The 26588-nt window shown below is 40.4% G+C and overlaps 1 protein-coding gene across 2 annotated transcripts; it reads right to left on the bottom strand.

Moving 5' to 3' along the window:
- Window positions 1-206: 206 nt before the first annotated feature.
- col2a1a (collagen, type II, alpha 1a) lies at window positions 207-24917 on the bottom strand. 2 transcript variants are annotated; one of them, XM_067592773.1, is made up of 54 exons: window positions 24604-24917; window positions 22564-22770; window positions 21381-21397; window positions 21223-21255; window positions 20406-20438; window positions 20158-20211; window positions 19546-19647; window positions 18808-18885; window positions 18172-18216; window positions 18004-18057; window positions 17588-17641; window positions 17074-17127; window positions 16898-16951; window positions 16704-16757; window positions 16563-16607; window positions 16260-16313; window positions 16102-16146; window positions 15919-15972; window positions 15407-15505; window positions 15222-15266; window positions 15001-15099; window positions 14806-14859; window positions 14574-14681; window positions 14417-14470; window positions 14113-14211; window positions 13907-13960; window positions 12907-13005; window positions 12653-12706; window positions 12487-12540; window positions 12263-12316; window positions 11992-12045; window positions 10830-10874; window positions 10470-10568; window positions 9692-9799; window positions 9486-9539; window positions 9300-9353; window positions 9131-9184; window positions 8360-8413; window positions 8132-8239; window positions 7897-7950; window positions 6319-6372; window positions 6040-6201; window positions 5809-5916; window positions 5433-5540; window positions 5179-5232; window positions 4928-5035; window positions 4767-4820; window positions 4535-4642; window positions 4399-4452; window positions 3680-3787; window positions 3269-3557; window positions 2237-2424; window positions 1875-2117; window positions 207-1764 (listed from the first exon to the last, which is right to left on the bottom strand). In XM_067592773.1, exons 1-54 carry the CDS (start codon window positions 24695-24697, stop codon window positions 1618-1620), a joined length of 4473 nt encoding a protein of 1490 aa, XP_067448874.1. In that variant the 5' UTR covers window positions 24698-24917; the 3' UTR covers window positions 207-1617. The 2 variants fall into 2 exon arrangements, with proteins under 2 accessions (XP_067448874.1, XP_067448875.1); XM_067592774.1 differs by lacking the exon at window positions 22564-22770.
- Window positions 24918-26588: the final 1671 nt, after the last annotated feature.

Here is a 26588-nt window from a genome sequence, read left to right as displayed (position 1 = left end):
ACGACGCGCAGCCCCACCCTGAAACCGGAGAACCACTACAGTACTTTTGTTCTGTTTTGTTATGAGATTCTCTGAAATTACACGTTTGCATCAGTCTTAAACTTTCACACACACTCACACACACACTATGCACTCACAGTTGAGAGTAACTGACCTCAAGAAATACAAGTGTAACAAAAAAAGCAAATTTAAGCACACATGAATGGTTCTGTTGAAAGAAGAAATACTTCCCCACGCCATTTCTGTTTTTATTCAAAACTCAATTAAAAATCAACTTCATTCTTAATTCGGTTTTCCTTTTATTTCCAATTTACATCAATTAGAAGTGTAACAAAATAAAAACAAAAATGATCATGATCATAATAAAATTAATTAAAAAAATGTACACGCCCTCACACACACAGAGACAACCCACCCTGGTTGTTTTAGAGCGACCGTCCTCTTGAGTCCCGCGTACAGCTTTGGGGTCTGGACTCCAGAGGAGGCCTCCAAGTAGCCCCTGTCTCCCCTGTCTTACCCGACTGCACCCCTCCTCCAGGGTGGAGTGTGAGTGTGTTGTGTGAGGCTAGTGGGAATTAAGGGTGGGGGGCGTTTGGTGAATTACAGAACTCATAGCACCTTCTGAAGAGAGAGCAACCCAAAGCAAAGATGGCCATTCAGATCCACCTGAAAGCTAATTTTTTGGTCAGCTCAGATTTAAAACTCTACATTTTCACTTTGTTTTTCAGCGTGAGGTAGCTTTAAACAATCTGGATGACTACAATAAAGAGCAAAACAAATTTCCCTCAAATTCTTCAAAACAAATTTTGGATGAGAACTGGGCAAATCGCCTTCTTCTGATGGGCAGTCAAGGGGTACAGGACATTGAAACACACATCCCAAATGTAACCTCATGTTCCAAAAAGTGTTGGTGTGCATATAGACACATGTACACACATAATGTGGAAATATATATAAAACCATCTGGTTGCTTATAAACACAGACTTTTACAACAATAGAACCAAGGATTTATAATACACAGTAAAGGTTTTGCTCCTGCTTATGATGGACAGGCCTGGAGCACCTGCATTTGATTTTACTTACTGAGAATATTTTTTTGGTCTACACTGATTCAAAATGCCGTATTAGTGTGTCAGGAGGGAAACAGGGAGGGAGGTGGAGTAGGACTGGGACAGAGGTTGTGCGGCTGTTCTGTAGTGGAAAGGGGCTTGTAATACTTACAAAGTAAACCCGTCCAGTCCTACCTCAACTCTGCCCATTCAGGTTAGACAATAAATAAGTGACATCAAGTCATGTTTCTGTTCTCCATAACTTGTTCGCTTGGTCCCTCTTCCTCCTGGCTCGGACTCATTCCCGTCAACAGTGGGCCATGGGAAACATGACTGGATCTCAGGAAGCGGGTTGACAGAGAATGCTGGTGTGATGTACAGATATTGCCGGTGCCCTTCAGTGCTAACATCCAGGGAGTACAACTTGGAGAGCACTTCGTTGTGAGAGAAAAAGTATCAATTTTCTTTATAATTTCCAGTCGTCTTTATTGTGGAAGTGTGTGTAGTGTTTCATGGTTGAGTTTATTTGTTTCCTGTTATTTTGGGGGGCCATTGTGATATTCCACTTTACAAGAAGCAGACTGCGCCTACATCCACTCCGAACTCCTGATCCGCTCCTCCGATATCCATAGGAGCAATGTCCACAATTGGCAGACGGGAGGTTTTCTGTGTTTTGTACTCAAAGACAGTCTTGCCCCACCGGTCTGTATGTTTCTGTTGGTTAAGAGTAGAGAAATGTGTCAACAACAGTCTTAGCATATGACAATTACATGTATAAAACTTAAGATAAAGAATATTTTCTGGCTCTATTCTGCAGCTCTCACCTTGCAGCCATCCTCCAACACGCTGTATGTGAAGCGGCTGTTGCCCTCTGCGCGGATCTCCACATCATTGGAGCCCTGCATCAGCAAAGCCTTCTTCAGGTTGCCTGTAGCCTGATCCATGTAGGCAATGCTGTTCTTGCAGTGGTAAGTGAGGTTCTGGGATGCTTCATTGGACAGAAGCCTCAAGAAGGTCAGCTGGACACTGGCAGCGCTGGCAGCAGGGCCGTCCTGAGAGTAGTCGAACTATACAACCAGACAAGAAGTTGAGGAGTTAATCAGCAGCTCTCATGATGAGGATGTAGTTTTACTTCAGTTTATTGAAAGAAATTACTACAAAGTGTTGTACTGTATAATATACTTACATGGAATCCTCCATTCATGGTCTCTCCAAACCAGACATGCTTGCGGTCCTTGCTCTTGCTGGTCCACCAGTTCTTCTTTGGTACCTTGGCGATGCTTGGGTAGACGCAGGTCTCTCCAGTCTCCATGTTACAGAAGACCTTGATGGCATCAGCTGTGCTGCCAATGTTGGGATCAACCCAGTAGTCACCTGGAGAGATGAGAGAAGTGGGTTAACAAGGAGTGAAGCTGAATCACTAAATGCAACTTTGGCAAAAGTTAGATATGTAAATATAAAATTTTTATACACAAGTTTATTCAGTACACTACATCAGTGAATCCAGAGAACTGATCCCTGTGGAACTCCACCTGTCATACTGTTGCTGTTAAGAGATAAATTTACCAAAAGAGAAAGTCCCACTGGGATCTAGAAGTACATGAATAGAAGGATTGTCTGAGTCAAAGTTCATATGAACAACACCTGTCCACCCAAACAGGTGTTTTCAGTGAGTTTTCAGGTGTCACGACAATTCAGGGTGATGTCACTGAAGGACAATCTTTCCACAGACATTATCAGTGCTGTGATGGTGCTACATCAAGACTAAAGACAGTCAAATTATCTGTGAGCAGTTTGATGATTACTAAGTTGGTTGTAAACATTCTTTCTTTAGGGTTTTACTTAGATTTTTGTATAACTAGGACATGCTTTATGCCAGAACTATGCAAATCACCACATACCTTCTACATCTTGTCAACCACACCTGTATAAAATTCTAGACCTCTAGACCTAACCTTATTGGACCTAGGAGGTTTTTAGTTTGTGGTGTCCCTGGTGTCCCTGAACCTCACTAAAACGTCTCCAAGTGGCCAAATTGTGTCAGTTGTTTTTACTCATTACTGCGTGACGCTAAGCTGCCTACAACTGACTTAAGCAGGTCATCGGTGATCCGGTGGATGTTAAGAGGTTAAAAAAAAGGCTTACAGGACAAAAGTCAAGACCTAAGCAGACTTCCTTTTCTTTCTTTTTGTCCTTCTTCACCTCCCCCACTACTTACCACTCTTCCACTCAGGGTGGCACAGTTTCAGGTCTCTGCAGGTGCGAGCAGGGTTCTTCTGGGAGCCGTCAGGGCTGCGCAGGTTCTCAATCTGGTTGTTGAGGGACTTGAGTGTGGAATCAACCTCAACGTCGTGCTGTCTCAGGGAGCTGGAGGCCTCATCAGCCCTCATGTACCTGAGAGGATCAGTGGACTTCTCAGTCTGACCAAGACCGGCGAAGGCAGACATATCGATGCCAGGGCCAGGAGGTCCAGGAGGACCGGGGGGTCCGGCATTACCAGGAGGACCCTGAAGGAGGGCAGAAACAGGAAATGGATCAGACTGTACAATCAGGTGTAGAGAGACAGTATGAAAATATAACATGGGCTTGTAGTGATTGTAGATCTCATTTTTCTAAGCATGTTACATACAGGAGGACCACTTTCTCCAGAGCGTCCACGAGGTCCAGGGGGTCCAATGGGGCCAGACTGTCCGTTAGATCCATCTTTGCCAGCAGGTCCGCTTGGTCCAGGTGGTCCCTAAAGAAGCAGTGAGTGTTTAAGTAAAAGTCAGCAGATGCTAACATGGTTGTTTAAATATGGAACTTTATTTCATTTCCTGAACTTGTTCAAAGTGTAAAACTACATCAGTTATTTTTTAGATCCACCATGAAGTCTGGGTAAGAAAAAAAATCTGATAAAGTAATTCAAATGCACCAGCAGTTTCCCTCTATTACCCCAATCACCTCCACACCCTTTGTCTTAATATGCATGAAGTTTATTTGTATGGTGACATTTCCCTTCATTTTCCTTATCATGCACAGTGATAATCTAGAATAGATATTAAAGTCCATTTCCGATCTCAGCAGGAGTGGTTTCACAAATCATCAGTCTCCCCCGTCTGTCTGCCTCTTCTCCTCGCAGAGAGTAATTACAAAATGCCTCAGCTGCCCATCTTATCACAGCGGTAGGTAATTAAAGCACGTGGCCTTTCCTGTCCCCATCTTCGTCAGGTGATTGGAGAATTACAAAAAGACTAACCTGTGCCCTTCATTACCATCACATATCTCAGGTATTAAAGCGATAGGACGGAAATGTAATGAGAGTTTTTTTTTTTTACTCTGCTCTTTGCTTTTGCTCAGCTTTCTCACCTTAGCACCGCTTGGTCCTGCAGGTCCAGAAGATCCACTATCTCCAGCGGGACCCTGTTTGGACAGACAGAGCAGAACATATTAGTGGGAGAAAAGACAGATGAGATAATACTTACATTATGATTATGTTACTTACAGGAGGTCCAGGAAGACCCTGAAGACCAGTGAATCCACGGTGACCCTTCTGTCCCCTCTCTCCAACCTCACCAGCCTCTCCCTTGTCTCCACGTGGTCCTTGGGGTCCCTGGAATAAAGGTTTGACATGTATTAAAATCCATGGCTGCATATGTGTAGCACTTTAAAGAACCTTAATCAAATTTGATTAAAACAAACTTAATTATGAGGTTGCAGTTAGAGATGATACTCACAGCCATTCCTCTAGCGCCAGCAGATCCAGGAGGTCCTGCAGGTCCTTGAGCACCCTAAAGAAAGAAAGAAAGGTGTGGGTGTTTCCTCGTATTAACATTAAAAATGAGAATCAGTGCCCAACATTTATTCTATGGTCCCAACAGTGTGTTGTGTTACTTACAGACTCTCCTCTGTCTCCCTGCTTGCCGAGTGGTCCGACGGGTCCAGGAGCACCAGGGGCACCGGGAGCTCCAGGGGCGCCAGCAGGACCGGTGTTACCTCGCTCTCCCTACAGGAGGACACAAGGTAATGAGTCAGGGTAACAAGTAGGACAGCATGGTTGTCATCAAGTCATCTCACCAGCACCAGAACAAACCAGCAGATCAAGTAGATTTTTGTCAAACTGTGATTGGTTGGACTAGTTTCTCTCACCTTGACTCCAGCAGATCCGTCCCTACCAGGAGGTCCATCTGCTCCAGGGGTACCCTGAGATACAGAAACATATTTTTAATGATGTGACATGCAACAATTCAAAAGCACATTTGATTTGTCAAGTATTATTTCCTAATTGTATTGTTAATATGGCCATCCTTTAATTTTCTGCTATTATAAGTCATCATTGTATCTACAACCAGAAAAATTTTGTTAACGAGAAGTTTTTGTTGTTGCTATTGTTTACTTCTGACCTCTCTTCCAGTCTCTCCGGCAGGTCCAGTAAGTCCAGGGGGTCCCACAGGTCCAGGAGGTCCGCGGTCGCCAGCAGAACCAGATGATCCCTGTTTGCCAGGCTCTCCCTAAACACAAAGGAAATATTTGCATAATCAACTTAATAAATGTCAGTAGCTCCTTAGAAATTGAAGGCTCGGAATAATCTGACTTTCAGTGGATCAATATTTTGTGTCACATTACTAAGCAATGAAATCAATCATGAAGATAATAGCAAAAATTCAAGGATAACTAACAAGAGTACAAGAATCAGATTTTAGAAATCATAACAATCTGGCCCTTATCAAATTTTCACAGGAACACAGCTAAACAGAAAACATGCAAGAGGTTACTTACAGAAGGTCCAGGGAGACCAGGGAAGCCTCTCTCTCCACGCTGACCAGGCAAACCAACAATACCACGAGATCCAGCCAGACCCTGAGGACCTGAAGGCCCATCAGCACCCTACAGGAAAGAGAAGACTGAGTCATGAAGTGTTCTTATCTGGCTGTACCTGAGTTCAAAGACCTCCTCATATCAGGAAGAAGTCTGATATGAGGAGGAAATCAAACCACAAGAGAGACTCACAGGTGGTCCATCCTCTCCAGGCTCTCCCTTCTCTCCTGGTGCACCAGCAGGTCCACGAAGCCCAGCGTCTCCCTGTCTTCCTGGGGGTCCAGCATCACCACGTGCACCCTTTGGTCCATCTTTACCGCCAGGACCAGCAGGGCCAGGAGCGCCAGGGTTACCCTGTGATGGAAAGACAGAGAATTTCAGCAGGTAAGAAAAACACAAACATGAATCATTTCAAATTGACTCTGCAAACTTATTTCTCTTCTGGGAATTTGTTGTTGATGAAATACTCACATTAGGGCCAGGAGATCCAACTCTGCCAGCAGCACCAGGGAAACCTGTGGCACCCTGTCAATGAGAGAGAGACTTCAGTAAACATAAACATACCCAACCTGTTGACTATGAAGGCAGATTTTATTTTTCCTATTCCCAACAGAGTTACAGCAGCTTACATTAATACTCATCTGGCAAAAAAAACTACTCATATACTGTAGCATACATGCTGTTAGACAGCCACCATTTTGTGTTTAACACACATATCACTGATTATCATTAAATGATACAAGTAGCTTCATTTTAAAGTCGTGTCAAAGTTTTGATGCAAACAATAAAAGAGGAAAATTTTGCTCTGGGGTGATATTATGGTTACTGGGGGGCCGGATTTGGCCCTAGGGCCACTATTTGGCAACCACTGCTGTATGTTTTTCTGAATGCACAGAATCAAGCTCCTGTAAAATTTTCAAGAATCGCTTTGAACTTTAAAGATAAAGGTATTATCCATTTATATGCTGTCTATGTAAGCTACAGGTGATTTTAAAGTTATCCTCCTATATATTTATCTGACATTATTAGGTTGTTTCCCCAGTTGGCTGAGGAGCGGGGGTCAGTCTTTAACTTTTTCCTTTTCGTATTTGAGAGCCTGAGATGAAGTACTTGCTGATGTGGGTTTGTAAAGCCCAATGTGATATTGTACAGTACTGTGTGTGACATTGAGTCATACAAATAAACTTCACTTGACCTGAATCAGGTCATACATATATATATTTAATCTCTTGCTTGATTACAATATCTGCTTATCCACAGATAAGTAAATAAGTAAATAAGATTTCTGTTGGTAGCAGAGGAATCCCTGCTACCCTTAGTACTTCTGTTTAAGTTAGTGAAGCTAGCGCTATCAAATTTCTAATTAGATCAAAATAGAATCCTTTTTCATATAAATTGGTCTATGTCTACCCACTTGATTTGCCTAATAAATTGATTTATGGTATATTTTATATCCATATTATTTACCCCTGATATTCTGTATGTTGTGTGCAAACGTGCATGTGTGTGCACTCTGTAGGCTACATGTCAGCAAATTTTTATACACTCGATTAGGGCTGCAACTAAAGGTTGTTTCCATCATTGATTGATCTGTGGATTACTATCTTGATTAACTGATTAAACATATGGTCAATAAAATGTCAGAAAATAGAGAAAAATAATGTTACAATTTCCTACAGCCCAAGTTGATGTCTTCAGAATAATTATTTTGTCTGATCTACAGTCCAGAACCCAAAAAATATTTATTTACTATCATTTAAGAAAAAGAGAAACCACAAATCCTCACAATATAGAGGCTGGAACTTAGTTTGGTACATTTGTTTGAAAAGTGACTTGATGTTTGATTAATTGATTATCGAAATAGTTGCAGATTCATTTTCTGTCAATCGACTAATCGATTAAACGACTAATCGATTAAACGACTAATCGTTTGAGCTCTTCACTCCTTATCGTGCTTATGTGAAATGTTTTGAGTGATACTGATTTTGTTGCACTTTAGTTAAGTGAAGTGTTGTGAAATGGTTTGTTCATGTGATAGGAGTTACTTACAGGAGCTCCCTGAGCACCACGTGCTCCTTTAGGTCCAGTTACACCAGTGGGTCCCTGAAAAAGAGGAACAACAAATAATTAATCATCTTCATATTACAATAGAGTGACTTTAAAGAATCTTGTGCCTCATTTTATAAGGTGTTTCCACTGCCAGTTTAATCTGATCTAGAAATGTGACCTAAGATATATACATCTGGCTTCAGGGCTTTATTTGGGGCAGAGGTCAAGTACCCACCACAGGTCCAGGAGCACCGGATGGTCCCTGAGGTCCAGGAGCCCCAGCTTCTCCCTTCTGTCCACCCTCACCAAGCTCTCCCTTGGCACCAGGCTGACCATCTGCACCCTGAATATTTTAAACAGAACAGTAACAATAGCAGAATGTCAATAAAGGGGAGTAAAAATAGATTTTTGTTCAGTTATTGCATTCAAACAAAATATATCTTGTAGCTTTGAGTTTACTTACAGGAGGTCCAGCAAAGCCAGCAGGCCCAGGAGGACCAGCCTCACCACGGTCACCCTGCAAGAGCACAGAAGAGACGGTCGGTCAGTGCAAGCTTGGGTTCAGATATTGATGCTGTTTGTATCATCAGTTATTCCTTGATTTAAAATAGATCTTCTCCAAATCTTCCCTGCATTTACAAAAAAGCTCCCTGCCTGCTCCAGCATTAAATAACATAACATTAAATATAGATAAGTAATTACAAAGGGGAAAATGGGGCAAAAAATGGCAGTTGTCATCCTTTCCTGCCTCCATATTCACAACTATGTTACTCCAGCTGTAATGCAAGTTGCAAACAATCTTGGAGTGACAGCAAAATAACCAATTCTGGTCTGATCATACATTTACATAGTCAGGTCTGTCATGAAAGGTAAAAAGGCACCCATCTCTCATAAAACCCTTTAACTTTACCTCTCACCATGTGTGTTTTTTGAGGCTAAAACTGAAACATCTCTTTGTGTTTCAAAATTATGAATCAAAATATTTAGAGAGTCTCAATCTTAGTCCATTTGAGTTTTATAATCACTGGAAAATGTCTCTACGCTGTACAAACTCAGCTTGTTGTCTTCCTTGTGGCTGTTTGATCCCCTCTGTTATGTTACTGTCATGCTATTAATCTGTGAGCAACAGCATAATTTTTTCAAGCCCTAGCTTAGTCCCCGACACACACCAGCTGATCAACCTTGGTGTGTACTGTGCATATGACACAAAATATGACAGAGATGCTGTACTTACAGGAGCACCACGAGTACCGGGAGCACCAGAAGGTCCAGAGGGTCCAGTCTCACCCTGAATAGAAGAGAAACAGTCAGCCAATGTAACCAAAATGACCAACAGTTTATTGTAATCAAACTTAGTTGATAATCGTCTTTTAACAATTCAACGTTAACACTGTTATTCTTACCTTGGCACCGTTGGGTCCAGATGGGCCAGGAGGACCGATGGGTCCAGTCAAACCCTGAGAAAGAACAGAATGTGGATGAGTAAGAAGAGCATTTAGGGGTGTTTGAATGTTTTTTGTTTGATGGCTGTCAAAAAAGCATCAATCTGTAATTTAAAAAAAGAAACCAAGAATTTATTTTGAACTCACTCTAGAACCGTCCTTTCCAGGAGCTCCCTCAGGCCCCTTTGATCCGCCGTCACCCTGTTGGACAAAGAGGAAAGCTGCATGTTCACACATGAAATTTCTATTTACCCTGTTTACATGTACTATACTAGACATTGAATGATTCACTTTCACTAATTTAATAAAATAAAAGTCTATTGTAACAACTTCTAAAAGAATCTGTTACTCACTCTGTCTCCTTTGGGTCCTGGGATGCCACCAGCTCCTCTCTCTCCGGGCATACCCTGCAGGCCGGGGGGTCCCTGGGATCCAGCAGCACCAGCTGGTCCAATAGCTCCCTGAATTAGGATTAGGAGATCACTTGTTAGTCCAAATTTGTCATGTCTGCTAGTTTCCAAAGAACATATTGAATCTGAGGACGGACATGCTGGTTCTCTTTTTACAATATCAATACAGTTTGACAATATCAAAGGAGTCGTTTTGTACATACTGTATTTTATAAATGTTGTAAAAAGCCTTAAACTTAAGCAGAGTGCAGGTTCATGTTCAGCATGACCATCAAGGAATAAAAAGACCAGAAGGATCTTCAATATTTCTTTTTGTCCATTCTTTAAGAATATATTGATAATAATCCTGTTTGTGCTTTTCATGATTGAGTAAACAAATAAATCATTCTGAAGTCACACCAAGGTGTATTTTGAATAATAGTTTTTCAAAACTAATTAATAAACAAGTCTACCTTGACGATTTTAATTGCAATACGTGAGCCTAACTAAAAGTCCTGAGAGGTTAGTTTCATATTGGAGATGAGACAGCTTAGAAAAGCCTTGATTGGAGATGATACGTTCTTCTGGACTAAATTTGAGTTTTTTCGAGCTGCACATGGGACATGGTAAATACTTTAACACTTGTGGAGGAGGTACTGTTGTATAGCCAGGTATGAAGGATAATCACTGGCCTGTAGTAAAGGCAGTTAAATAATAATCTGTTTCAGAGTCATCCACTGACCTTGGGTCCATCACTTCCGGGTGTTCCAGGAAGTCCACGAGGTCCCTGAAGACCCTGAGCTCCAGCACCACCCCTCTCACCAGGGAAACCACGTTCACCCTGTTAGGAGACAAAAAGACACTGGATCAGTGGGCGAAACAGGAAATGGTAGCAAGTGCTCAGTTGTGTAATGTGAGGATGAGAAAGTGCTTTGTTGGGATGATAAATTCATGGTGTATGAAAATGTATAAAACAAAAAAATGGAAATTACTATGTATGAACTGTATATGACAGCAGTATATAAATGTCATAACTGGCTGTGTGTATAGTACTATTTGCTTTGAAATCATTGGGAATGAAGATGAGAACAAGGAAACTCACTCTTGGTCCAACAGCACCAGGAGCTCCGCCCTCTCCAGGAACACCCTGCACAAGGAGAAAAAACACAGTTTTATTACAGTTTTTGGAATAATTACACATTCAAACAAATATCTCAAAACTTTTATTAAGTTTTTATTGTTATTCTTAGTATGAACAGCCAAGACAATTAATTTTACAACAAAATATAACCTCTATCCAGAATGTTGCAGTGTAATGAAAGTCATTTGTATGGTGTCAAAAACTGCTCTGCAGTAAGGAATGAGCCTTCTACAGTGCCGCGCCGTGGAGAGGTCATTATTATATACACAAAATAAATTGCATCTTCAGCTATTAGTTTGCTTTCCTGTCCGTGACAGCAGAGTAGTTTAGTTATGGAGTGAGTTGAAATTGCTGGGCAGGAAGGAAGTAAGACATCTTAACTCAAGATGTTTAACCTTTCAAATATGTTTTTTTTTTAGATATATAGATTTATAAAGTACTTTATTAATTCCAAAGGGAAACTGCAATGTTTCAGCAACGATTTCATTAATATCCTTAGCAATAGCAATCAATAAAAAATATACAATTAATACACCATAACTAAAATAAACTAAATAAAATGAAAATAAAGACTAAAGATAGGATCATAACTTAATCTAAGCTGTGACATTGAACTACTGGAAGAAAATTTGATTCCCAATGCAGGTTGCAGGGTTAATAAGTGATTTTACTGAAAATGTAATGTGAAAAATGTTGAAACAATGCCAAGATTGATGCGTGTTTAACAGCCAGTTAGAGTATTGGGATATTTAAGGGGCTTCTTGTTGCTTACAACAGCAATTAGAGAATGAGAGTTAAGTTAGACTGATGCTTGATTGAATAAGCAGCAGTTACCTTTAACATCTTGAACCAGAGGCTGTTTTATCTTGTCTTTCACTCCATTTACTGTATATCTAACCTTATAGCGTTCTCCCTTCACATCTCAGCCATGTGTACCATATCGTTATTTTACCAGAAAAGTTTGGCTACTCAGAAATACCATCATTTGGCATGTACTGTAGGTGGCACTGTACAGGCTCTAGGATATTAACAGTTTGTGTCTAGAGGTTAATCAACAAAGATAGAGCAACAGATCCAACAAATCCTAAGCAATCCATTTGTATGAAAATATGTAAACGTTTACCTGATCTCCAGGTTTTCCAGCCTCTCCTGGGGAACCAGATGGTCCAGGCAGACCCTGTCCAACAAGGACAAACACATTAGTTATATTAAATCTGTAAATATAGACTAGGTCAAAGTTGGCTGTTTTGCTAAAGAAATGACTGTGTTGATTTTCCTTCACATACTCTGTTATGACCAGATCTGTAAGTATTTTCCTCTCACTTTAGACATTGTATTCATTATTTTGTTTGTCAGACTGCTGAATCTGGGGTATGATGAGAAAATAAACTCACCTGGAAGCCAGAAGGTCCAGGCTGTCCTTGCTCTCCTCTCTCTCCAGCAGGTCCCTGATTAGACCCAAACACAGGTGATCAATCAAGGGTAAAGTCAAGTGAAAACTGAATGTAAGACAGATCTCATTTCATGTAATGATGATGGTTAATTTCAAATAATAGGAAAATAGATGTGCTTTCTAGAGTAGAAGTTGAAGCTCTAAAACCATAACTGAAATACTCACAGCAGGGCCAGTAGGTCCAGCAGGACCAGTCTCACCATCTTTTCCAGACAGACCCTGTTCAGAGAGGAGTACTTACATTATGAAAAGTAATCTGATGACAGAAGATGAGGTATACATTTGTGAGGTTTAAAGGAAGATAAAGTATTTAAGGAGAAAATGTACTCACTCTCAGACCAGTACGACCCACAAGACCCTTCTCTCCTGGCTTTCCAGGTTCACCCTGTTGAGGAGAAATCACATTCAATTATCTGTAGAAAGTCTCTTCACCTTTGAGTGCTGCAAGGTTTATGACAGTAGTGTTATTTGGCTACTTAAATGCTGTATTACTGATTTGTCTTTTAGATTATAAGGTTTTCATGTTATGTGTAATAGTGAAGACACCCCTAGTGCTCCCAATCTACTGTATCCTGACAAACTTACATTGGCTCCCTTTGGTCCAGGGAATCCCATCACTCCAGGCTGTCCACGGGCTCCCTGAGGACCAGGTGGGCCGGGGCGACCATCCTCACCAGAGGCACCCTGTTGAAGGCACAAAAATTAAAAATCAGCACTGAAATACACAGATAATATAGATTAACCTGGGAGTTTAAAGTTGTGATTGCTCATCATAATGTCATGCTTACATTTATCAGGATTATCATAGTAGCATGCACAAAAAAAGGTCTTCTCAAGTCTAAATAGTGGTTTGTAGGTTGTGCGTGAAGCTCTGTGGCTGGTCGGAGAGCATGCTAACTGTTCTGACTCAAAGCTACAATGAAATAGTGGACAACTCTACTAGTAAATTGTGAATAACAGTACAAAATATACTTAAGCCTCAGTCAATACAAGGCTTTTGTTTGAGAATGTGCTAAATCGAGTGTTGTGTTCATTGACCTCAGCTGATATTTCCGGTTTTTCTTTAAGCATGTGTAATTTTGCTGAAAAATGTTGCTGATAAGCCGCTCTGAATGGAACAGCTGCTCATTCTTTTCATTTCTAAGTCTCTAATCATGCTAGTAAATTTGTAAATCACTTTCTAAAACACTTTTATGTGTATTTTGTGTCAATGAAAATCAAATTGTGATGCCAGCATATTTTATCAAAGCAAACTGTTGTGAATCATTACAGTCCTAAAAGAGTACTTTACATTTTTTAAAGATCATTGTTGGGAATTCTTGTCATTAATTGACAGTAAAAAGTAGAGAGGCAGACAGAAAATGTAGAGAGAAAGAGAGAGAGAGAGAGAGAGATGGTGACATACAACAAAGGCCTGTGGGGGGATACAAACTGGGGACCTTGCACTTTATTTGGTACACGTCTAAGACTCCTAGATGCTCTGCAGTCTTTGCTTTTAGTTTTTTAAAACCCTTTATTATTTCAGAACTGCAAGTCTTCATAAGCATGATATGAAGACATACATGAGGATTAACATTGTACTCACAGAGGGTCCAACTTTGCCTTGAGGACCAGCATCTCCGGGACGACCAGTAAGACCCTATGAAAGGCAAATACAATTTTAGAGATTGTCAGTATCATTCAAGAAGGATTAATCATGTTAAACATCCCTCTGCCTTGAGACTAAGAAGACTATGAATGAGTAACACTGTCTGACTGATTCTGGGGTGGTAATGAGGGAAGAAGACTCACTCTGGCTCCGGGAAGGCCAGACTCTCCTGTGCGTCCAGGGTCTCCAGTAGCACCTTTAGGCCCAGCAGCACCAGGAACACCACGGTCGCCAGGGGCACCCTGAAGAAGATAGGACGAAAGAGGCCAATTTTAAATGTGAGTTACCAAGAAGCTGGTAGAAATACGGCAGCTACTTTCATGAACATAACAGCATCTTTCTTGTGCTGCAGTCATTGGAGCACAGATCAAGCCACAATGATAATGGTGTCAGTGAGCTGAAATCAGTTATGACTGTTAAAGAAATGTCATTTTACGCAGGACCCACCTTAGCACCAGCAAGACCATCCTGACCTGGGAAACCACGGTTACCAGGAGCTCCCTGAAAAGAATCACACACGTTTGATTAGTTTCTGCATAAAGCAGCCACAACTAATTCATAATGTCACTTTTTAAAAATGTAATTGTATATTCTGATAACTTACTCTCTCTCCTGGAGGTCCGAGTGGTCCAGCAGCTCCAGGCTCTCCTCTAGCGCCTCTCTTTCCTTCCTCACCAGCAGGGCCAGGGGGACCTTGAGGACCAGCAGGGCCCTGGAATAATCAAGATGTGTCAGTAAATCATTTATCTAGTCTAATTCTAAAATATGTTTTTGTAGTTGCTATGGCATGTTTCTTATATCAGCCAATAATCAATGAAATGAACTGTTCAACTCACAAGCTCTCCTTTGGGTCCAGCTTCACCTTTGAATCCAGGAAGACCAGGGTCTCCCTACACATGGCAAGAAAGAAGATGACCACAACAATAAATAATCATAACATGAACAAGTATCGCAGTTTCACAAAGTTTCACAAAGTTTCACAAAGTTTCACAAAGTTTCACAAAGTTTCAGATTTTTCCCAGGTGACTTACAGACTGTCCCTTGGGCCCAAGAGGTCCTGTTGCTCCCTGTGGTCCTGGGGGGCCACGGGGTCCGGGGAATCCAGGAGCACCAGCAATACCAGGTGCACCCTTCAAAGAAGAAAGAAATGGTAAAATATGAGAAATTTAAGTAAAACAGTAATATTTCGATTTGTAAAACAAGAGAAGGTAACAGAGGCCTCTAAAATCATGAATAAGGATAGTGGACTTACAGCAGATCCTTTAGCTCCAGGAATACCATCAGTACCGGGGTTACCCTATGAAGACAGTGAATAAAAAGCAATGCATCACATTGTGTCAACAACTGCTAAATACTAAGCACAGTGTAAAGATGGATGGTGTTGTTATATGAGTAAATCAATTGCTGGATGATCAGGATGAGTGATGACAAACAAACCGATGCTCCGGCGGGTCCAGGAGATCCTGGGGTACCAGCCTCTCCGCGGGGTCCCTGTTGGCCTTCAGCTCCACGGGCTCCAGTAGGACCAGCTTCTCCCTGACAGGACACAATAGATGTATCAGTATCACTCGGAAAAACTGATTTATTCTAACTTTCGTTAACCTGTAAATTCAACGTTTGTACCTCCATATAGGGAAGGGAAGTGTGTTTTGCATGTTCCCATATGTATGATAGGAAATTGATCTGTCTGAGTTGCAAATGATTTGATCTAAATTATACATTTTTATTTAGTAATCTGAATATGACATGATTTAAATCCATGGAGCCTGACTGAATAAACTTTCTGAAAGCACTAGAGGAAGAATTCACTAAGTGGAAAGGCAGAATTTGAAAATGCTGTTTACCACAAATGGTTGAAATGACCTTCACCAGGCTTTTACTGCTGTATTTTCATACATAATGTCTGCAACAGAAGAGAACTGGCTCAGGATACTGTGATCTGTACAAACCTTGGCTCCTGGGGATCCTGGGAAACCGGGAGCTCCAGCAGGACCAACAGGCCCCTGTAGACAGAACAAAAATATTAATGTTACGGCTCATGTCTGATGAAAAAATCACTTTGTTGCTGTGTCATCAAAAAACATTTTAAATTAAAAATGAATTGGATGCAAAATTGTAACTATGATACGTACAGGTGGACCAGCAGGACCGGGCAAGCCATCATTTCCACGGGCACCCTAAAGAGTGAAAAGACAGGATAGTCAGGTACACTAGTCACCATGAAGAGACCATTCAATAATTATCTTATATTATTATATTGGATTGAAGCAGATATAAAACTGTTACTCACTGCAGCTCCAGCAGCTCCAGGACGTCCCCTCTCGCCAGGCAAACCACGTGGACCCTGTAACAGAAAACAAACTTATTCAGTTTTTCTTGATCATTATAAGACATATAGCTTAAATTTACAAAGCTGTTATTTATCTTATCTTCATTTTTACATCACAAAACTTTAAAAACTAAAGTAGAATGATGTGGAACCGAAACTGAACAGCATAACAGTTCTGTTCCTGTTTTATTATTATAATTACTATTATTATTAAAACCCAGAATAATCTGAACAGGAAGACCAGATAAAGCATTGGAGACTCACCATGGGTCCAGGGGCACCGTTCTCTCCTGCAGCACCAGACTCACCCTGATAAGAGAAACAGAGAAAATTAGAAGAGGAACCAGGGAAACAATGGAAACAATAACTGAATATGGATTTTTTTTAAACATGTGATGCTCTTACCTTGGCTCCTGCGGCACCAGTCTCTCCCTTTGCTCCATCCAGACCAGGATGACCCTACAGAGAAAGGTGACAGGCCTCATCAGGACTCACACTCATCAATCAGTCCTCAGGTGTAAACAATGAGCAGCTATGAGCTCTGTCTCTCACATCATATTGAGCACTTAGTTATCCTGTTTCTTTTGTTAAGCACTTACTCTGTGTCCCTTGATTCCAGGAAGTCCAGGAGTTCCAGGGAATCCACGAGCTCCCTGAAATAAAAATACAAAAGATATTGATGAGGACTATTTCATTAACCTCTATTTACCTTTCTTGACTTTAAAATGTGAGTTGACAGCAGCTGAAAGTATGAGGTGATCAATTATTTGCTCACCTGAGGCCCAGCAGGTCCACGCTCACCAGGTTTTCCAGGTTTGCCAGCCTCACCCTGGGAACATGCAGGAAGTGGAAGGATTATTTATAACTGCAATGCACTTCACTGTGGTGGAAAGTTACTGTATACATGCAGCCAGTATTCTGTGAACTTTTTACTTTCAGCAGTGTAGTGAAGAGATAGACAGTGCCCCCTGGTGGTACATGTAGTTTATATTGTATGTATTTATGACTTATTCATCTCATTTTAAAAGATTGGTGTGATATAGTGAAATGAAAGTAAGAAAATAAGTAAACATGGTTCCTTTGGAACATTAGAGCTTTTTTACTGAGAAATACTATATTTTATGCTGTTAAAGTAAAATGTGGTGCTGTTGTGTTAAACAGCAGATTTTATACATTATGCTTATGTTTTAATTAGCTGTGGGTTTCAGTGAGATTTTGCGTGAGAAATTACTGTTTGGTGGATCCTAAATGATGTATCTAACACATGTAGCTCAAGCCTTGACTCTTACATCACTTCCTGGTTTTCCAGAAGGTCCGGGTGGTCCACGAGGTCCCATTGATCCCTGTTATAAAACAAAGAAAGATAAATCATTAGTGACAGTTATCTACCTGATCCACATAAAGACAATTAGAAATATTTATGTGATGCAAAATGTAAACACTGCTCTCATAGTTTCCATATGTTGAACTAAATAATTCCCTACAGCTCAAATTTTGGTGATTTCCACTCAGTGCTTGATGTTAAACAGCAATGAACTCTACAATCTCTAGAATCATTTTAAGCTAAAATAAACTTTGATATTACTATGTTTCTATTCATCAACAGATGCTGTTGGTAAACCCCAAACATAACAACAAATCTGAGGAGTACAGTCTGTCTGATAGATACACAGATGCATTCTGGGATTCTTATGTTAATACTTACAGCTGGACCAGGCTCTCCAGCCTCTCCAGGGGAACCTTGGAAACCCTGTGGCCCCTATAGGTGCAAATGACAAAGAACAGTATTAGTATTTCTGTATATTTCCCCATTAGCTGATCAACTGTAATGACCAATCACACAGTGATTTAGTGCTGCAAATATTGTACTTACAGGAGCTCCAGTAGGTCCAGGAGGACCACGAGGACCCATAGGACCCTGCAAGAGAAACACAGGACATATAGAGAAATTAATTTACCTGCCATCCATTTTTTACCTCACAGTGCAACAAAATAGGTAGCTTGCATAAGGAACTTAACATCCTGTGCTATAACAGTGATATACAAGGAAAACCAAGCTGCTTTTTGGGCTCAAAGAATTTCAGAAAACATATCTTTAGGTTTAAAGTAGCTAGACCCCACAATACCTCTCCTATGAAAACTTGAAGAAAAAAATTCTAAGGATTTTTAATGTGTGGTATATTTTTTGAATATGATTTTTGCGTGCATATTCTAATGTGGTTCACACTCAAACACACTTGTTTTAATGAGTGTAAAATTCTGCTCTAATTCAATGACAACCATTAATGTTTAGTCAGCTGAAATCTCTGCATCACAGTGAAACTATTGAGCCACAAGGTGGCAGCATTGCAAAGATCTCCATGAACGTGTGGGGTTTATTTTTAACAGCAGCAACTCTGAAAGTAAGCTAAATGTCAGAAAAGAGGGTTTGTCACTGTGACAGATGAACTCTCTCCACACCAAAAACAAACACACACACTCTGCTGAACCCACTGTACACAGAACTTACCATTGGTCCTTGCATCACACCCATCTGAGCACCTCCAGCCTTCTCATCAAAACCTCCAGCCATCTGAGCAGCAAAGTTCTGTAAACAGACAGAGAATCAGAGTCAGTTTGTGTAGTTTATCCAGCCTGAGCTGCCTGAACCAAGTGGGACATTTACACAGCCGCAAGTCAACAACATGGTCTGAATTACCGACTTCAATGGTAGCTCAGTTACTATAAAAGAAAACACACAGAGAACATTTACTTTCGCTTGATCCCTGCTAAAGAAAAGCACCATTATCACCCTGAACTTTTCTATGACAGCATGAGTGTCAGTAAAACTGCAGTATGCTGAACTGCTTGTTCAGCTGTTCTCTTTTTTTGTGTATTTAAATCTCCCTCTTTCCTCTTTGATAAATAAAATATTTTTTTGGACTAATTTTAAGCTGTTTCCATGTATGGGTTGAGTCAGTTTCAGAGCACAGACATGCATTCATCAGTTCCATGCTTTACTTTGCAAATAGAGCAAACAAAGGATTTAGTGATGGAAAAACACTGATAATGATTGTGATTTATGTCAACGATATATCATTCAATCATATATATAATACCCCAGTCTTCTTGTTTATCCAAACATTTTCAACCACTGTGTTGTGCGATATGAAGGTAACATTATAGTGTTTGGACTTAAATCTGAGGGAGGAAAGGTAGGTTTGGTAAATTGTTACTAATGCCATGTGTAAGTTCCCTTTAGACTCACCCCTCCAAGCCCTGGTGGTCCAGGTGGTCCAGGTGGGCCAGCAGGTCCGGGGTTTCCAGGGGTGCCAGGCTCACCATCTCTTCCTCGAGGTCCAGGATTTCCCTAGGGAAAAAAAGGAAGGGACATTTGCTCTAAGTCACCGGACAGATTCAAGAAGATTTCAGGTAAGAAATGATAACTGTGAGAAGAAGAAGAAGCTAAGATCCTGGCAGGATAAAACCACCATCTGAATGACTTCAACCATCTGATGCGCACTGGTTTGTGTTAACTAGCAAGACTTCAGCATTAATTCTATCCTATAAGTTATAAAATATGTTTCTTCTCTTGTCTTTCCCCATCATATGATTCTTACAACCCACACAGGTACATGGAACTGTCTTCCCTAATAATAACCTGTTACAATGGTTTGTTGTTTGTTTTATCAATGCTTTTTACAATTTGGATGTTCCCATGCTTAATTACACACACTCTACCACTGCAATGATCAGTCCGGCTGTTGCTTGACCCAATATTTAATGGCTCATTGTAACCATACACATTAATGTGAGGCAATTTCTTCTGGATGATGTATTGAGTGGATTTTATTTATGGACGCAGTGTATTGTCTCTTACCTTATCACCCTTAGCGCCAGCTTCTCCACGTGGTCCCTGCTCACCTGGGGGGCCCTGTAGAAACAAAGACATTTGTCTCAGCAACATTCACAGTATGCCTAAAACACATATTCAGAGCAAGAGTCATGTGATTGTGCTCTAACAAACATCATCATAAAATGCTCAAATACGTGTAGAATGAAAATAGTAAACTTTCTTTGTTGTGTTTTTAGTAATCTGGATAAATTAATAAAACATGTGATATTTACCATAGGGCCTGATGGTCCTCTTGGTCCTACAACCTGCACAATGGTGAAAAATAAAACTTTATCACGAATGACTCATTATTAGAGGACCAATCTTTCATACTGTGTCCAGTGGTGCCAGTTTCTGAACAGCTAAATGTAGAGAAGAACATTCCAACTTTGTAGGAGGCGGATGTCAAGCTTAAAACAAAATCTGATGAGGATTTCATTTGACAGGACAAGTTTTGCTAAAAACATCACCTCTTCTTAACCTCTGGTTTGGCTGACTTTGTTCACCTGACGTGCACTTGCAGGAAAGTTGCTGAGAGGAGCTAAGAGGATTTGATTGGGTTCATTATGTCCGAGGAATGCAGGGTTTTTCCTCATTTAATAGAAAGTCCAATGAGGCATTGTTAGACGTTGTGGATAATCTCTAATGATCCCACATTTCTTCAAGGGAAATGTTTAAAATCGAAGGGAAAGTGGGATAACTGATAAACAAAGAAACAATGGACAATTTTTCAGGGTTTGTGGATAACTCTAAGTCAAGATACAAATATAAAAAACTATCAATCATTTTAATAAATAAGATCTGGAGAAATACTGTAGTTAACTGCATTGGTGATTAATATGAGCACCAGTTTTAGATATTTAAAGGAAGAAGAAGCAAAATGAAAATCTGTAATAAGTCCAAATAAAACCAATAGAGGCTATGAGGTTGGATTGGGCAACTTGTAGTTAACATCCAGGCCAATAATGAGTTCTTGGACAAGGCAGTTAATGTATAGCAGTGTATTTCAAGCATTACACACATTAACTATTGCACAGGATTCATACTTACATCTGCAATCTCTCCTGGTTCGCCTTTCTGGCCCTGATTGATAAAAGAAAGAAGCAACATCAGCTGCCTGAAACACTGCCCTGACAAAAGTTACTTTTGCAAATTGTTTTTTGTTGTATGCATGGATATCAGTATTTTCCCACGACCCACTGCCTCACCTTAGCACCAATTGTCTCTGATGTTGCAGATGGATGGATGAAGGGAAAGAAAGAACAACATTAAAAATGGTAAACATTTTAGACACTTGATTGATTTTAATTCTAGTGTGATTCTTAGGAAAGGAGACCTGCATCTGATGATGCTAAAGTGATCAAATACCATTCACCAAACCCGAAGGCAAAGAACCCATCCAGATTATATTAATGATGAGAGAGATGAAGCAGAAGCAAGCATGGACTAGGAGATGAGAATTAAGTGTTTAGATACAATCATTAAGGCAAAATGTGAAAGCAGTTAAGTATTAAATAAGCAACTTGTAACAGCCTTAGTAAAAGCTGGTATCCAATGGACAAACAGACCACGCTTGGCTTACTGAATTAAGCATGGCATCCAGTACCAGTAAGTTGTTTATCTTACAGTATTATGAAAAACTGTTTATATCAAATTTGTTTCAAGTGATCTTAAACTTATTGTTTCTGATGGACTTACTGTGCAGAAACTGCAATGTCAGCAAACCTTTTTGTTGTGTTATGATTTCGATGAAATATAAAAACACATCTCTACATATTCTCTTTTCAGCAGCTTAATATCAATTTGGCCAGGTAACTGCAATTTTAAAAGGCCTTAAACCTCTGGCACCTTCTATCTAGAAGAGGCCTTATACATAAAGGGTTGGAACAACTTTGGTCTTTCCAATGTTAAAGTTAAGGTTGAAGACACCTTAATTGTGTACAAAACCTCCAAATGTGTCAAATAAATTAATGTGTTGAAGCTCAGTATGAGTGTAGGCTTCATCTCAGTCATGAGTTAAAATGAGCAGAAGCATCTCAAACTGGTTAAGATGAAAACCAGACAACACATTTAAGGATTCATCCAATCCCACATGGAAAACACTTCCATTGGGAGCGAGATAATCCTGATAATGTAGCTTATCTGGTCACCATCGGAACCAAGCATGTAGAGGGCCACTTTGGAATAGGGAACATCAGGTGCTGATTGAGTAGATAATCACAAAACTAAATGATTATCACACCCAGACACTACAGTATAATTAGTGACTACTGCAGCTCTGATTAGGGAAAATATTTGCATCCTGTGGAAGTTCCCCATTCAGAAGTGTTGAGATAAATGCAAGATAAAATAGTAATTTATTTATGGGTATGTGAATAAATAAATTACAACCAATGGGGGCACTGGCATCAGCAGGGCAGATGGGACAGCACTCTCCAGATGGGATGATAGGGTTGGCACACTCTTTGATCTCCTCGCAGATTATCTCATCACACAGAACCGCTCCGCTGTCACACACACAGATACGACACGGCTCTGGCTTCCAAACATCCTTATCATTATACTGCTGGCCGTCCTGGATGCAGCCACCTGCCTCCTCTGTGGTGACCAGCAGGGGGTGCACGGCAGGTGGACAGAGGAGGAATAAAAGCAATGAGAGGACAGACAGGTTGGTTCAAGAGAAAGTTAGATAAGGAAAGGTATTGGTTTGTGGGTTAGTATAGCAGATGTTATTAAAAAATGGTTTAAGAGAGAGAAGTGGGAATAAGAGGATGTAAGGGGGTCAGGGGGGCAAGGCGAGGAAGTAGGAGGAGTAAAATGGGGGTGAGATCGAGGAGGAGTGGTGAGTAGTGAGTGAAGGGGAGGTATGTAGAAGAAAGAGGGAGAAAGATAAAAGTTATCCTCTAACAAATGAAAGCTCTGAACACTTTATAAAGTATTGCAAAGTATACAAAAGTTGTTGCTCACATTCAAAAAAAATACATGAATAAAACATACAATTCTTAATGAATTTTAATGAATATGGAGTAAGAGTGCTTGTTCCTTTGATGCTCATGAACAGGTGCTTGTTTGACCCATAAATACACAGAGAGTTTTGTACAAATCAGTAGCTGTGGAGCACAAGTACAACTCACAAGTTTTAAATATAACTTATGAAGCAGACAGGAAAACACCGCAGGCCTGCTCTGCTGCTTGTATGAATGAGCCTCTCTTACAGGGATACTGTGCCCAATTGACAAGCTGCTGCCTTAAGTAAACAGGGGGTCCTTCTAAATTTCTCCATCTGGATCCCATAGCTGTGTTAAGCACCAGTGCAAACACATTGGGGAATTAAGAATGGGTGATTTGTTTGGCTGGCTCTACTAACTGCTGCTGTTTGTTTTTTAAGCATATTTGTGAAAGTGATACTTTGCACATACATGTTACAAGACAAGCTTAATTCATGATTAGAAATGGGGTTTGGCTACTTGAAACTGAAAACTTTTCTTTCTACTCCACCACTGTTTCTTTTTTTAGCTTAACTTTTGGATTAACACAATGCCAACAGCCAATTAAAGCCAGAAGAAAGAGACTTTAAGAGGCAGGAAATACAAAGAAAAAAGGCCAAAGTCCATCTTGCTATAAATACAACTATATGTCCCTCAACTGTTGACTCCCTGCTGTGCACCCTGTCCTGTGCCCTCCTGAGTTCAGAACTGCCGCTCCCTTCCTGCTACCCTTTGAGCCTGCTAGTCTGAGGTCAAGCACTGTGTGACCCTGTCACTTCACATCATGAAAACCCAGACTCTGCTCCAGCCAAACCCTGCGTGTGAGGTTAATTACACATGTCTTTAAAAAAACCAAAAAACAATTAGACTCACTTTTAACTTGCCTATAAATTGCTCAAGACTAATTTTTCTGGAAAATCTTGAACAATGTTAACTTAACAGACGAGTGTTTCAAAGTATCCAAAGGCATTTAAGGCATCAAGATACTCTATAAAGCAGAATTGCTGCTGAGAACTGGCTCAGCAATTAGAGCAAACAACAGGAAAGGCTGAACGGTAGGACCCAGGTGAGAACAAATGGACACTTGTTCACCTGGTCCTCCATCCCACACAGATGTGCCTTGATAGCCTCACCTCTCCTACAAAAATAAATGGCTTACTTGGAAAGACCACCGGACTGCCTGACAATATGCACACACATCATCAGAAACAGTTAACAACTACTACATTATAAATGTAACTGGCCACAGCAAAAAAACACTGTATCCCAGCCTGACAGAGTTGTGCTCTTCATATTCTTCATCTGATTTATTCTCCAACATTCTTCTAAAACATCAAGTAGAGAAGATTGGGATGGCAACAAAAAGTTGGTAATGTCATCACAGTAACAATCCAAATTTTTTTGCAAGTAAAAAGACAAAGATCAAGAAAACTGTGCAACTTACGGTCGTCCTCTTCTTGACATCTGACCACGGATAGTAAAACAACTTGGGATGCTACAAGTAGCAGAACAGTCCTTGAGTCCACAAAGCTGAACATGTCTAAATATTAGACATGCAGGAGCTTGGGTGAGAAGTGAAGGGATGGAGGAGACCAGGCTTTCAGTCAGTGGTGTGTAAGTGTGTGTTCCCAGAGACTAATGGTACCATGCAGTCAAACCCTCCAAAATCTAAGTGGAATCCAACGCGGGGCCCCAGCTGGCACTCTGCACCCACCGCGTCAGGGCAAGCACCGCGGTTTTATGTCCACTGTGCCTTGTATGGATCTTCGTATATTCCAAAATACCAGTCCTTCCCCCAGACCCCCAGTCAAGCTGAAACCCGAACCTTATCTCCCTCCCCTCAATTCAGCAGCATCTACACTCCCAGGGACTTTTTTTAACTCAAGCCCTCCTTCCTCCCTTGACCTGCTTGGCCCGGCCTGGCCAAGAGATGCACCTTCACTTTCACATTAAAAATGGAACGACAAGCAGTAGAGAACAGGCCTTTCTCTGACTCGACACTTAACCATTGTGCAATTGAATTAAGAAATCTCAAAGCTGACTGAAAACCTGGTAAATGAACTTTGAAAGGCTTATGTAAACATTTCAGGGCCATTCTCAGTGTTACAATGACCTATAGGTGATTTAATAAAACTAATAGTTTTTCTGTGAGTGAGCCTAAACAATTTAAGTCCACATTACTAATAAAGTATATACTGAATGTCCAATATGGGTTACACATCATGACAAGATTACCTTGAAATTTTAAAGGAAATTATGTCCTACTGCTTGACAATCTGGAAACTAATTGCAGACCAACTATAGTATTGTTTGTGTTGTGGGTCATGATGCTCAAAAATACACTTTTTGAAACGTGGATGGCCTATCCTGGTCTTTCCAATCCTAATCCTGATTTTTCTAAAAACATAGCTGGAACTCTATCAACTGAAGTAATTATAAGAGAAACTTTGATCACAAACCTAAAATGAAAAAGGCACTTGCAAAGTCAGTTTTTTACTCATAAAAAACGTTAAAACTATAAAAGACACAAAATCATTTTGTGATTCACTCATTCAGTTGAATTAAACATGTTTTGAATCAGAAGACAAAACATAGTTTTCCTCTAACTGCTGTGTAAACCCAGCTGGTAGTTTCATCTCAGACCTGTTGATAAATATTATTATTATATTATATATGAGGATCTCAAAGTTTATAGACTCTAGTGAAGACAAAATATAATTGCCAGATTAATGAGCCACCAACAGTTCTACTTTCAGGTCATGGGAATTCAACGGTGGGTCAGCGGGGTAGCGGGTTTGTTCGTTTCGGTCTAGTCTGTGGATTATGGATTAATCTGCAGACCTTAGACAACCTCTAAGTGTTGATCTGACCAATCAACAGTACAGTTATGTCACATTACAGTCAAACTTTCTTAGACGTTTGTGTGTTTGGACAAAGACCATTGACAGGAAGTTGTGAGAAACAGTTAAAAGCACAATTGCACTGTGGCACTCAGAAACACTATTAAAAATTATGTTTGCCTTGAGATATAGTTTAATATTCTGCAAATAGCAGTTAAAGCTATGCTCATGTCTGTATATCAAATGTCCATATACAGTTTACTAGGTCTGTAAGTGAGACTTATTTACCTTACCATAGCGACATTCCAGACAAAATAGCACATATATGCCACAATTATCTATTGTAAAGCTGAGCCTAAAAGTTGATGAAATGTCTGTGTGATCTTTATCATGTACTTCTCTGGGAGATAGGACCAGGTGAGTGAGCTTGAAAGGGGGTCTTTGTCATGTGGAGAGGCACAGTAATTCCAGGGTCATGACCTGCTAGAGAGCTCCCCTCATTCCACATACAGGAAAGAAAGATTTGAACTGGCCATCTTAACTCTGGTCTACCAGGTATATGAGCTGTTTAGTAGATTGCAATAATGTT

This window comes from Thunnus thynnus, chromosome 6, assembly GCF_963924715.1.
Source record: "Thunnus thynnus chromosome 6, fThuThy2.1, whole genome shotgun sequence".
In the NCBI taxonomy this organism is placed as follows: domain Eukaryota; kingdom Metazoa; phylum Chordata; class Actinopteri; order Scombriformes; family Scombridae; genus Thunnus; species Thunnus thynnus.
This window is presented reverse-complemented; position numbering and strand designations above follow the sequence as displayed.